The sequence below is a fragment of the Catharus ustulatus genome, chromosome 8 (assembly GCF_009819885.2).
Source record: "Catharus ustulatus isolate bCatUst1 chromosome 8, bCatUst1.pri.v2, whole genome shotgun sequence".
NCBI classification, from domain to species: domain Eukaryota; kingdom Metazoa; phylum Chordata; class Aves; order Passeriformes; family Turdidae; genus Catharus; species Catharus ustulatus.
The window spans coordinates 22,376,214-22,389,436 of record NC_046228.1 but is presented as its reverse complement, the minus strand read 5'-3'; the positions used below and the strand labels follow the sequence as shown (position 1 = coordinate 22,389,436).

The following is a 13,223-nucleotide window of genomic DNA, read 5'->3' as shown; positions in this document are numbered from 1 at the left end:
TGCACAAAATCTCTTTACTGTGATGTATGACTTAGTTACTAAGGTTATCACAGCAGTATCCTAAAGTTGCATAGTACATAAAACATTTGGGTTAACAATGCAGGGAGGTTAACTCCCCCAGATAACCCACTATCAGAGGGTTAGACCAGATGACATGCCTCTGTCAGCTTTCAGGAGCTATTGATGGTTCAATCAGTTTGTTTTGAAGGTAAAGTACAACAAAAGGGCACTAAACTTATTCAAACTGTCAACAGGGACTATGGAATGTTGCTTGCAGGTAAGTAATTTTGGGTGTTTTAAGACTATTATCAAACTCCAATGGCTGCAGAAAAAGACAGCTACTAATAACACAGAACACAGCCATCATAAAATACTTTATGGCAGGCACTGGGACCCATAAATTGCATGACACATTGCACCTGTTTTAGACTTGTAAAATCACTAGTTAAAAGCATATTGGTTAATGAAGAAAGATCCATCTAGATTCTACATTTAGTTTAGAAAGGTTTATTTAGGTTAGAAGTTGGGGGGAAGGGTCTCCCTATTCCCCCTCCCCCTTTATTTTTTCTTAATAATTTTGAAACTTAGCACTGCTCCATGTGTTCTGCTGATACTGGGTTTTAACACCTTTGCTGTGGTGTGAAAAAAGGTTATTATCTTCAGTGATTTGGATAAAGGTGAGATTCAAAGAGAGAAAAGTAGAAATTAGACACAGCAGGTAGGTACTTATAGATCCACTTATCATTGCCTGTAAACTGATTATCTAATTCACAGTTCATTAAAAAAATTATTTAAGTAAAGTTGCACCTTCTTTAATTCAGAATCATCCCCCCCACCTTGACCCTGGGCATGGGTGCAAAGAGTCCCAAGAAAATAAGCTCATAACAGGTATTCATCATACCAACAGGACCATTCAGATGTGCAAAAAGCCCACAGAATACGAATTTTCATGTTAATTCCATCTTATTTGAGTGAAAATTACATTAAAGATTAACAATTCATTTACTAATTTTGTATGTACTGCATGCACTAAGCTCCATTTTAAGACTTTTCATACAGACTTGTTGGGATGTTGGGAAAGAGACACATCTGCAAACTCTTCAACTGAACATTTAGTGAAAGACTATTGTAAGAACAAGATTCTGTATAGTATTCCAGTTTGTACTGTAAGTAACAAAAACTGGAACACAAAACTGTCCTATATGCATCGATATTTAAGCTTAAAACAAAAAAAATATCTGTTGTGGAAAACTGAGAAATATTTGCCCACAAGAGTGCAGAAATATCCAGCTCTACCTGTATGATACCTGCAACATGCTCTTTGTTTCACAAAGTGTTTACTTTCATTTTTCTATTTTCTGTGCTATTATATTTCCTTTCCTTAACAATCACTGAACATAAAAATAATACGCCTATTTCAAACTTTGAAGAGCTGATTATGCTCTCAGTTACATTATTGTAAACTAGAAAAAATAGAGTTGGCTAAGTTAGATCAGCATTTAAATGGGGAAAGACAAAAAAACAAAACCAGAAGACTTGAACAAACATGTTTATGACATTGAACTAGATTATGTTCTGTGATTGTTTCTTCTGCACCCCCAAAAAATTTACCCTTCTACTCCCAAAAAGCATATAGCAGGCTACAGAATCTCCTCTGCATCAAAAGCATTTGTTAAATACACAGATGAGGAAGACAGGTCATAAACTAAAACCAGCATCTTCCAGAAGAGAGAGCAGGATCTGGCATGAGGTATGTTAGAGGATCCCATAAGATCTTGAGCAGCCTTGGCTCTGTTTGGTGAAGACCAGGTAATTCTGAGGAGTTTGCAAATCATGCAGAAATCCATGTCCTAATATTTTAACACACTGTCCTCTTCTTCAGTGTAGCAAACCACTCTATGAATTAGAAAAATCTTTCTCTACATATGTAACAGTAATTAGAGTTTTGCTTTGATTTACTGTGTTGGTAGAGACAAATTGGGTATTATGGACTTCAATTTATTTGACTGAGCAAAAACCGTGGTAATTGTTCTTGCTCATGAACCCTGCCAGTGGCTGGTCTCAGATGGACCTTGTGTGGCCATTTGATGCCTTTCAAACACAGACTTTTCCTCCCAGATACTGCTGAGATGACATGGATTCACTCAAACACTGAAGCAACACAGATTCATAGATTATACAGATATAAGGCAGTGCCCTAATCACCTAATTAATGCATAAAGAACATATACAAAAATACCGCAGACTTCAATCCCTCCTGCTAAAAGAGAGCCTCAACAGTAAGTTCACTGGTACTCATCGTGTATATTAGCATTATTTTCATTATTGAGTGAATATTGAGTATTCTAGTTTCCTACTACTTATTGAACACATATATTTATATCACTGTCCAAATACAGCACTACTTAAAATAGACAAGCAAATTCTGTAGCAATTATTTTAAAATATAAATAAAACCACGATAAAACAAAACAAAACTGCAAGAACCCTAAAAATGCTAGAAGACCCATCATTTCTCACCATCAAAACTGTGGGATGGGAATAGCTGATTTAGCTTGAAAAGTTAATCCATACAAAACTTATGCACTTCCTTTCTTGCTGTTATATCTTAAGAGGACTTCATAAGGTTATCATCATTTGCTCCCCCAGCCAAAGATAGCATATCTAGCACATGTACTTTTAAGCTAATTTAAAATAAACTCAGGCATTTGTTTCCACTTGCCCTTGTTTCCATGTCAACAGCATTTAATGAATGTATCATTCCAGGAAATGTCAATAAGGAGCAAAGAAGAATGAACAAGCACTGAAAACTTCACACATGGCCTGAATTCTTCGCAATCATATCGCTTTAATGAAAATAGGTGAGGTCACCTGCAGCATTCACAAATGCTTTGTAATACATCGTGACCCAGATGATTTTTCACAGTTCAGTAACACCACGTTTGAAGTTTTCTGTGCAAACAATACACCCACAGGACTGACCAACTGTGAGTACAACAGAAGCAACCAGCAATTACTGTGTTGACTTCTGTTCCTTTGATCTCTGGGTCATGACCTTTGTTTTCATGCAATCTTCAAAGCAGAGATTGGAGACTAGGTTATTTTAGAGGACACTGTTTTTGCAAGCTAATTTTCTGTGTTTCTTGCTTCCTATTGGAGCCAAAAGCTTTTAAGTTTTCCTATCACCATTACATATTAGATATTCTGCTTTCCCTTGCTCTCACCCCCAAGATATATCTTTACAAAAATATTAACACTCAAATACAGAAAGCTTAAAAATAAGATAAAGAGAACTTAAAGATTTTTTAATAGCAAGAAACTAAAGCCATTTTAACAATGATGGAAAAAACCATGAATCTTTAAAATGAACCAAACAAGCTTGCTTACAAAAATATCACAGAAGGGAACTTGCCATTTTCTTTTTCTATCCAAGCAAAAATTCCAAAAACACAGATATTTTTTTCATCAATTTGTTATCCTACACATTTGAAATGTGAAAAGGTGTAGCAGGGATTGCAAAAAAAAAACCCAAAACAAAACAAAAAAATAAACAAACAAACCAAAAAAACCCCAGCTTTGTTTCAGTATAAAATGTGCTTTTAATGAAAGATGAGAAAAGAACTCTAGTAATGAAATCATAGAAATGGTATACCAACAGATCACCTGAAGTATTTTTGATAAAACCTAATTATTTTTAAAGCGAGTAATATTATTTTTAACCTCTGTTTTTAGGATCACCGTGAATCACTGGACCTTGAATTTTTTAAAAAATTATTTCCCACATTTTTAACATTAAATTTTTAGGGGGTTAACAGATCTTTTCGGTTTGTTGGAATGAGAAGATTAAGTAAAGCTTTGATTTCTAGCACCTTTCTCTTTCTGGTTGAGGAATTAAATAGCCTGAACTCTAATTGAACTCAGTAGGAACAAAATTAAAGCTCAATGAAAAATGAAGCTCTGGTTCCAACGGTCACTGAAAAAATTTACAAAGAAAAGTTCCCATTCAGAACAAAACAACGCCTGTTGAAGTTATGGGGAAGCACAATGTTTACACAATTCAAGTTTTTACATAATTCAAGGCCACATAAATGTAATCCTTTTACTGTTTCTGTTAAATTTATCAAAATTAAAGGCAGTTTTTAAAGGAAAAAAAGTTATTTCAAACCATTAAAAAATGCTGAAACTGGAAGACAAAAATTGTGATCAAGACGCTTCAGAATGTGCATTGAAAACTCTGAATTAGCTAGTCAGAGTAAAATTTAAAGAGTACTTCTAATCAGTTCCATCATGTAGGTGATATATATTCCCCTAAAGATAGGCAGATAGATCCATTGATCCATCCATGGTTTTGGGTTTTCAATCTAGTGCTGTCTAGCAAATACATTTCATATAATGCAACAAATAATAACAGAAAAGGATCAGGAAGCTTTCATTATAGCAGCAGAACTATAAATCATTCAACTAATTAGAAACCCATCCTTCTTTCTTAAAAGTGCTTCAACTAACCTAGTATATATGGAAAAAAAAAAAACAACAGGGTTTTGAAAAATTGAGAGGAAAGAAAATGGAAGCAATGTTGCAGTTCCCAGCAGATATATAAATAGAACCCTTCACACTTTGACATAGTGGTTTGCCACAATGTGACCTAAAACTACCTTGACCTCTCTGAAATCAACATTTTTGCATTGAAATGAAACAAGGGACATGCTTGTTTTGATGTATGGCTCTGTGACATATTATAAATATTACATCACATAACCACAGAGGATGTCAATCAATAAGGAATTTTTTCAGAGAGCACTAAATGAACCATGGGTTCTTGCCTCTGAATGGCTCCTTTAACGTACTACTTTTGCTTAAATGATTAATAGGAGACATATTGTCAGAAAACATACTTAAAGTGAAAAACAGTAAACTGTAGAAATATCATTCATTTTTTAAGCAATTTTCTAGAGCACATGTCACATAAATTTACATAGAGACAGCACTATTATAGCCTTGTAAGCTGGATAGTAGGCATACCTTCCACTTAAGTGGAAAAGCAATGGGAAATATTTTATTAAACTTAGGCTGCTCTACTCCATGAAAACCAAAATGCTACAAGCTAAGCTGGTTTCAAAAGGGGAATCATTAAAAGGTGACAATCTGACAACACAGAAATCCTCCTCAAAAATCTGAAACAGAGTAAAAAGTATATATGCACATCTGGGACAGGTGTGCTGCTGTTTAACCTACACCGTTTCTGAATGCATCAAATTCAAGCCCATAAATTCCCCATGAACCTGCTTTTAGTCTCCTCTACTTTCTATTGTTCTACCCTAACTCCAACAGCACAGTTTGGATTACCTGAAGATAAGATCAGAGTTTATTATATAACTCTGAATTCTGTGGGTGATCCTAATAAAGAGCAGGCTCAGACTCTGCAAGGCAAGGTGACCAGCACTGTTTGGCTCTGACTTGCCTCCAAATGCCATTTGGAGCCAATGCGGAAAGCGCCAGCACACAAGGACCGAAATAATGCCTCAGATGGTAGCAAGGAAAAACACATCTAATGTCTTTTTATCCCCCTGCATAATCAATGTCTCACCTGTCTTAAGGTTATAGCTCTGAAAATTGTGTCATTCAGCAGACATTCCACAAGTTATGGATCTATACTCATAATCAACATCACTCACAAGTATTTCTGGTTTTTTCTAAATAATCCCTACAACTTTTAGCAACATTTCATTTGGACTTATAGTATTTTATCAAGTCTCCATATTAAATTCCAGATGACCTCTTGTGTAATCTAGTTCATTAACATTACATTATGAAGATAGTTTGGGGTTTTTTTACTAGAATGTAACTGCTCTGAGTAAAGCAGCACAATAGAGGAGGAGTCATTTATTCTGTGTTTATAGTGCCTTGATAACTACAGAAGAAATAACTGAGCACCATATCAAATATGAGCAGAAGATAAAGCAACTGCCTACCTCAGAGGAGTGATTTTTTTGTTTTCATTGCCTGTCACCCTTAGTGCATGCCAACCTTGCTTTAAAGAAAGAAATGCCTTGAGTAGGGATATATGAATGTTCACATTCAGGAAATCCTGTGCACACCTGCTCAGACAGTACTGAAATGTATCTTGAAACAGGGTTCCTTGAGCTTGATCTCACTGAAATGGGGGCTACTCAAATTCCCAGGTGTTTCATGTCAGAATGTTACAATGCTTTCAGAACAGAGCAGATGTTTGTTTGAGACTCTGGGTTGATTTTAGTCTTGTATTTTTCAGTAGTAAAACAAAACTTTCATGCCTTATCACATCCACAAGTGAAAACACTAACCTGTATCTCTGGTAGTCATCTTCATCCTTTTCTTTGCAGACCAGCTCATTTGGGCAAGCAATGTTTCCAAGCAAACTGAGATACTGCAGTGAGGGCACAACTTCAGCCAAGTGGTCCAAAAGGCTTTCTAATTCTGTTATGTGTCAAAGGTAGTGGGTTAAGGATTCAATGACATTAATGAAAAAAGCATTTAGAGTTGCATCACTGCTGAGTTAAACATACATTTCAATAACTGACAATCAAATTTAGTATGGCATTCAGGAAAATGTCACATTAATTGTTCCAAGGGCAAACAGGGATAAACTTCAGTCAGTTTTTTGGCATGGAATGAAAGAATTGGGCTGTTTTGTCATTCTTTTCTCCTCCTTTCTTTCCTAGGTGGTTCACTACAAAACATTAAAACTTTGACAAAATGATGGATGCTGTGTGGTAAAATGGCTAGCAATTGCTGGAGCCATGAAACTTTTCCAGCATGGAAACAAACAGTTAGTTTCACAGCACATTCATCACTAATATATTCAGTCCACTGGAAAATGAGTTTAAAAAAAAAAAAAAAAAGGCAAAAGAAAAAAGTCAAACCACAACAACTCAGGTTCACTCCCAGCATATAAACACACTGAGTGTCACAGCAACACATTTCTAACTACTCAATTAGGATATGCCAATTAATGCTTTACTAAGTGCAACTTAAAGACATCAGCATTACAAATACTTTATATATGAAGCTTTAAAGTCTTGTGAAGCATAACATTTTTCATTAAAAGAGCCTTATGTTTTGATGTTCATGAGGCTTTTTAATTTAACTGCATTTCTCAGAACATAATTAAGAAAGGTACACCTTCATTATTGTAAATCTGAATAAAACAAACAAGCAAACAATAGTTAAACTGTCTTTAACCACTGCAATACTGGAAATCACATCTTAGGGTTAAGCCTAACAAAAATATCCAAACATTTGCACCTCAGTTTGTTACTGATCAAATAATTATTTTGTTGTTACAGCCTAGTATGACAGTCCCTAAAACTTGAACTACACATTCTAATTTACTTCAATTTACCTTCCAAGATATTGGTGTGATTCCCAAAATAATATGCCATGCATGTGTGTTTGAAAAGTTCCCAATATTTAAAACTCAACTGATTTAGACAAGAGTAATAATTATTCAAAACTATGAAAGGATATTTCATTGCTCTGATGCTATTCTCTCCTGCTGTTAGAGACAAACTATTGTTTGAAATCCTCAGTTCACTTTTGTTGCTATTATTTATACTTGATTTATGTGTTTCTGTTATCTTTGTTATTTTTAGCTGATGGAATTTACTTTATTTCTTCACCCCAATATCTTAAGGGCAACAGAAGCAATACAGAATGGAGAAAATAGCTTCATTGTTAAAAATGTGGTCTTCCTTTTGAAAGCCTGAAATTTTAGTTTATTTCCAAACAAACATGAAGACCATGCCAACAATTGCTAATTCTAATATACTAAAATCAGTGTATCTACACTCATAGTTAGTGTTCTGTCCCATAAGAGCTAAGATTTAAGTCATATTTAAATATTTTGCATGAGCAAGGAAAATGAGGGTTTGAAATAAGTTCTATTAATTCATTGAAAAGCTATGGAATACTGACTTTCAATTTGGCAAAGCCACACTATGGAATGCTTTACACTAGTAATTAATCTACCAAACCCTAAGAAAAAAAATTATCTTTTTGTAGCGCCATATGATTTGTTAGCTAGGACAAATTACTAATCAAAACTTGGTGCTCATTTTCATACCTGGACCCTAAGCTCACACATAAACTTTTTCATAGTTCTTTCAGGAAGTTATGTGACTTTGATGGGAAACTCACAAACTGTTTTTCCACACATGTTCAAGTGTGGAAAAGGCTTTTTAAAAGTTTCCAAAGACTGTTAGAGAAGTGCTAGGACCTGGCACCCTCCCTCAGCCAGGAGAAACACTTAATTTCTCGCAGGATTGCTTAAGTTGCAAAAGGCTCCCTGAGAGAAATAGTTTATTATTACAAAAGACAGTTATTGCCATAACAGCAATCACACACAGGAGGTTAGCTATTGCAAGGCTTTGATTGTATCTGGTCATTTCCTATTAAAAAAAAAAAAAATTAAAAAAAATAAAATAACACCCGAACAGCAACAAAAAAAATTAATAAGTCATCCAAAATGTTTCCTTCTTTTATGAAGTAAGGACTTTTGCTTCTCAACTCAGCAGAGCTATTTCTTGTGTAAAAGCTGTTCTCCCCAGAAGTTTGCTGAATGTGGAGCATGAAATGTATTCTAACTCCCATCTGAACACGCAGCCTTCAAGGCAAATATCAAAATGTATTTAGAAATGTAATGAAGAGCAGTGTCAGCTTAGATATGCAGAAAGTGTAAGACAACACCTCAAAATCCTATGGAAAACAAAATAATTTTAGGTAAATAACTGGAGTTGATAATCTGTATATCAAAAATTGAAATCACCCAAATTTGGAATTTACTGTCTAGATTCAAATATCTCACATCTAAACCCTGAGCATTTATTTTCAGATGCAAAAACACCCCCTAAAAATTATCACATGCAAGAGTATCAGCAGTTATATCATAAATAAAATATTTTTTTTTGTTCTTTAGGACTCATGTTTCTTTTCTTATCCCTCTTTAAAACAAAATGCAAGGTACAGATTGATTTTCCAAGAAGTCTCATTCACCTAACACCACAGTTACTTTTTACAAAGCATGTAGGAAAAAATAAATGATATCCTGTTAAAATTCTCATGATGAAGTATTTCTCAGAGATGACTCATAAGTCATGGTGTTCTTCTAGTGCAGTGTTAATTAGCATGTCAAATACTTATTTAAATCACAATACTGGAACTATATGATGCCACCAAAAGCATTATGTCTTTCTAAAACAATGCTAGGAAAATATGGAGAGAGAAAATCAAAGCAAGACTGAAGTTTTATTGCCAGCTTCCTTTTTACGGTTTATTGTTGCAGTCCAAGCACCATATTGGTGCAATCAGAGCCAAAGAGCTGCACAACCCTGCTGTGCCACTTCTAAGACCAATTTCAGCTCCATTCTCTCCAAAAAAGAAAACCCACAATTAAATCCATGGACAGTGCTAGTGAAAATGTATTTATTTATTTAGAGCTCTGTAAAAGTAGCTCTGGACTGATCTGTCTAAAGTCAGTGTCACTGATCACCAGGTGAACATGTAACAGTGATGCCAACACTTACACTATAGTCTGCTGTTTGAAAAATGGTTTAAAGTATTGCTGTTGTGATAATTAAAAAGCTTTAGTGTAGTAATCCATCTTCTAATTCAAGTGCCATCATTACCAATCTACTAAAGCCTCTCTTTCTAACAGACATCAAACAAAATAAAAAACTATAACAATTAAAATTTTAAAATCATCAGCTCTACAGCTCACAAGCTATAATATTCTCAGGAATTACGGAACAATAGTTCCCTCCAAAAATGTAACTTGGACTTTAGGAACAATTTGCAGAAACACTCTGCATATACTTTAAAATTTCATCCACACCAGAGGATTATACTCATTTCTTGCATTATTTCTAGATTTAAATTAGGGAAACATTTAAAAGAGCTGGGTATCACTCACAGATGAGATTTTTAGGCCCCTTCAGACTGTTGCAACGTGCATACCACACGTGCATATTTTGACTGTTCACAAGCAGACATACACACAAACTCACCACCAGATTTTTCTATTCAGAAAGACAAATGCTGCCAGTAACACTGAGACAGTAGTAATAGAATTATTTGGAAAATTACAGTGCTTTGATGGGTCCAGTTCAGCTGCAAAGAAATACAATTCCTTGCAAGTTTCATGGACCCAAAAATGTCCTGCAAATAGGCATGTTCTGACTTGTCTGTTCTCATTTTCTCTCTCTCATACTCAATACCACTGTTTTTGAGATTCTCTCAAAGGTAGGAAGAACAAGCAAAAGCCCAAAGCAAATGATGTATCTTCTTTCTCTGGCTAAGAGTGAACTGTCTGTGCAAGCTTGTACCATTTTCATTTGTTTTGTAGAAAATCCTGCAGCCTGGACTAAAATTCTAGTGGTTAATCAGGACTTTCAAGCCATCCAAATATTAGTTCTCAGGGAATATTACACTGGCACAGGACAAAGTTATAAACTCTGAGTGGATAGTGCCACTTGACTTAGTCAATTTTAGGAGAACCTCACAAGCAGGGACAGTCATTTTGATGCTAAGCTGTGTCTTTTGACAGCAAGTATAGTAAAAGTCTATTCTGTTACACTTCTAAGAGGTTGAGTGGGTTCACACAGAAACTACTGCATGATGCCTCACAGGTTCCTCTGTTCTGTATTCTCAAGGGTCCCTTTAGCTGTGTCCTTTCTGCATATTTTCAGGGCAGAGGGTCAGCTTCTTTAAGTACTGAGCAGTAGAGCTGGCCATCCACAAACACCATAGCATTTCTTTCTTCCTTACCAGCATTCTTGGTGTAACCATATTCACACTTGTTCTCAGGAAAAACTGCAAGTCAAGCTCATGCAGAAACACAGACTATGCCAAGTTTCTAAATTAATTTATTGTGTCTAAAAATACTTACACATTCCCTATCTCACCACACAATTACTTTTTACGAACAGTTTGACGTATGCAAGAAAATCTGGGATTTCTTTCTGTAAACTTTTGTCTGCCAGCAATTCTCTTTTCTAGTCACACATTCAAATACAGAAAAGTAACCACTCTTGTTCTCTCTCTCAGTGCTTTCCAAGTTGCTCCACCACTATCTTTCAAAATGTCATTCCACTTGCCCAAAAGAGTTGCAGGAGAACTTTACATGTTAATGAACTTCATTGACTTTTTGGAAGCAAAAAGACATAGTAAAAAGCAGCCATCATACATTCAAAATATTTCTGAAATATGCACATGACAATATCAGGAATATCTGTAGAATTCTAGACCAAGACATAGAAAGACCCAAAACTGTCATTCAGAAGTTTTCTGCCAACTGTCATGCAGTTGCTGCAATCAACCTAACATTAACACAGCTGAATAACACTTCTACCAGAGCCATAAATGAGCAAGGAACCTATATTTATTCCCAGGTAAAACATTTGCTTCAATTAAATTTATCACAAACATGATGTAGCAATCACAAGCTGTTCCACACACAAATTGCCTTGAACCAGAAGTTACCAATTCTCCTCTGAATGCAGTATGAAAAGATCTTTGCCACCTGAACGCTTTTCCATTAGAATGTGCTAGGTCTTCAAGGTTGGATAACCACAGAAATAGTTTGCAATATGCAAGTATGCATCTCACTCTTCTCTGTGTGCAATAGGACGTCACACACAGTCATTTGTATGCCACATTCTGGCTTGAACCCTTTCTGGTAGGGAGATAGGACCTTCAGATAAGGCCTTGCTCACTGACTTTGAAAGCACTTCACGCAAGAAAAAAAAGGTGCAGAGTGGATGGTAATTAACTAAGTCCATATATCTCATGGAGAGCTTCCTGCATACTGAATACTGGGGAAAAAACATCCCATTTTGCCTACTGGAGCAGCATTAGTTTTCTTTATGTAGCTGGAGCTGCCAGTGCTTTTAGAGGCATTTTAGAATCCCCATGGTTTCAAGGTTGCAGATTTGAAGAACACATTTCAATGTAATTAAGTAACAAGGTATCAAAAAGACAAAAATAAAGTAGTATCTCACAATGTTTTTAGAAAGTTTTGATACGTCCAGTTCACCTCCTGCAAGTACTGCTGTAGATCAGCATAAGGAATCACCTGGACTGTGGACTACTTCTGTCTTCCACAGATGTATAGAATACTACTTTTCTCTTCCATTATGGCATTCACATGGCTTAATTTTTACTTCAGATACACTTTATTCTAGAAGAGAGATTCTTGGCTCATTAGGTGCAGCAGTTCTCTGACAAGCCACAGACTTCATTTAATCCACAGTTGTGGGGTGGAGAACTCAGAAGCCTATGCAGAAGAGTTCAGTTTTCTGTTTAGAAGGAGTGGGGAACCATGCATACTAGGAGACAATTTGTGTCTTTAATGTATTCACTCCATCTCTCATCAAGTCTTCAGCGCTTAATATAATGAGATTCTGGTCAGACTGGAACTTCTGTGTCTTTAGGCACTTAAAGACAATGTAGGGACAAGCACAGAAGCAAAATAAATCACAGCCTATAGTTTTGGGGTTAAGCAAATCTGTCACTGTTAAAGACCATTATGAGACCTGTGTGAAGACAAATTATACCAGAACTACTTACTGGTATGTTGTACAGCTGAGGTATTTAATACAGGCTGCTTTCAAAGACTCAAGAACATGCAATACCTAAATCTGACACTGATGGCTCCTCCTGCCATAAGAAATGTACCAATATGGACATTCTGCCCAGTTATAGATTTTCCACTCTATGGTGTGAAATATTTTGGTTTTCCCCTAAACCACTCAAAACCTACACGTAGAATAAATTATAAAATCACAGAATATTCTGAGTTTGAAGGGACCCTTCAGGATGACTAAGTTGAACTCCTTTACAGGCCATCCCTAAGAGCCACACTCTGTGTCTTAGAGCACTGTCCAATTGCTTGATGAGCTCTGTCAGGCTGGTGCTGTGACCACTATCCTGGGGAGCTGTTCCAGTGCCCAAACACCCTCTGGGTGAAGAACACCTTTTCTCATATCCAACCCAAACCTCTCCTAACAGCTTCAGGCCATTCTCTCAGTCCTGTCCCTGTCACCCCAGGGCAGAGATCAGCGCCTGCCCCTCCTCTCCCCCTCCCAGGAAGCAGTGAGGTCTGCCCTCAGTCTCCTCTGCTCCAGGCTGAACAGACCCAGTCATCTCAGCCACTCCTCATTTGGCTTCACCTTCTGACCCTTCACCATCCT

General features: G+C 36.1%; 1 protein-coding gene across 3 annotated transcripts in view; it reads right to left on the bottom strand.

Moving 5' to 3' along the window:
- LRMDA (leucine rich melanocyte differentiation associated) overlaps nucleotides 1-13,223 on the bottom strand; it is a 644,658-nt gene that overhangs the window by 257,469 nt on the left and 373,966 nt on the right. For all 3 annotated transcript variants that reach the window (XM_033065664.1, XM_033065663.1, XM_033065665.1), the window contains one exon: nucleotides 6,324-6,463. In XM_033065664.1, the coding sequence (XP_032921555.1) occupies nucleotides 6,324-6,463 (140 nt within the window). The remainder of the gene's footprint in view (nucleotides 1-6,323; nucleotides 6,464-13,223) is intronic.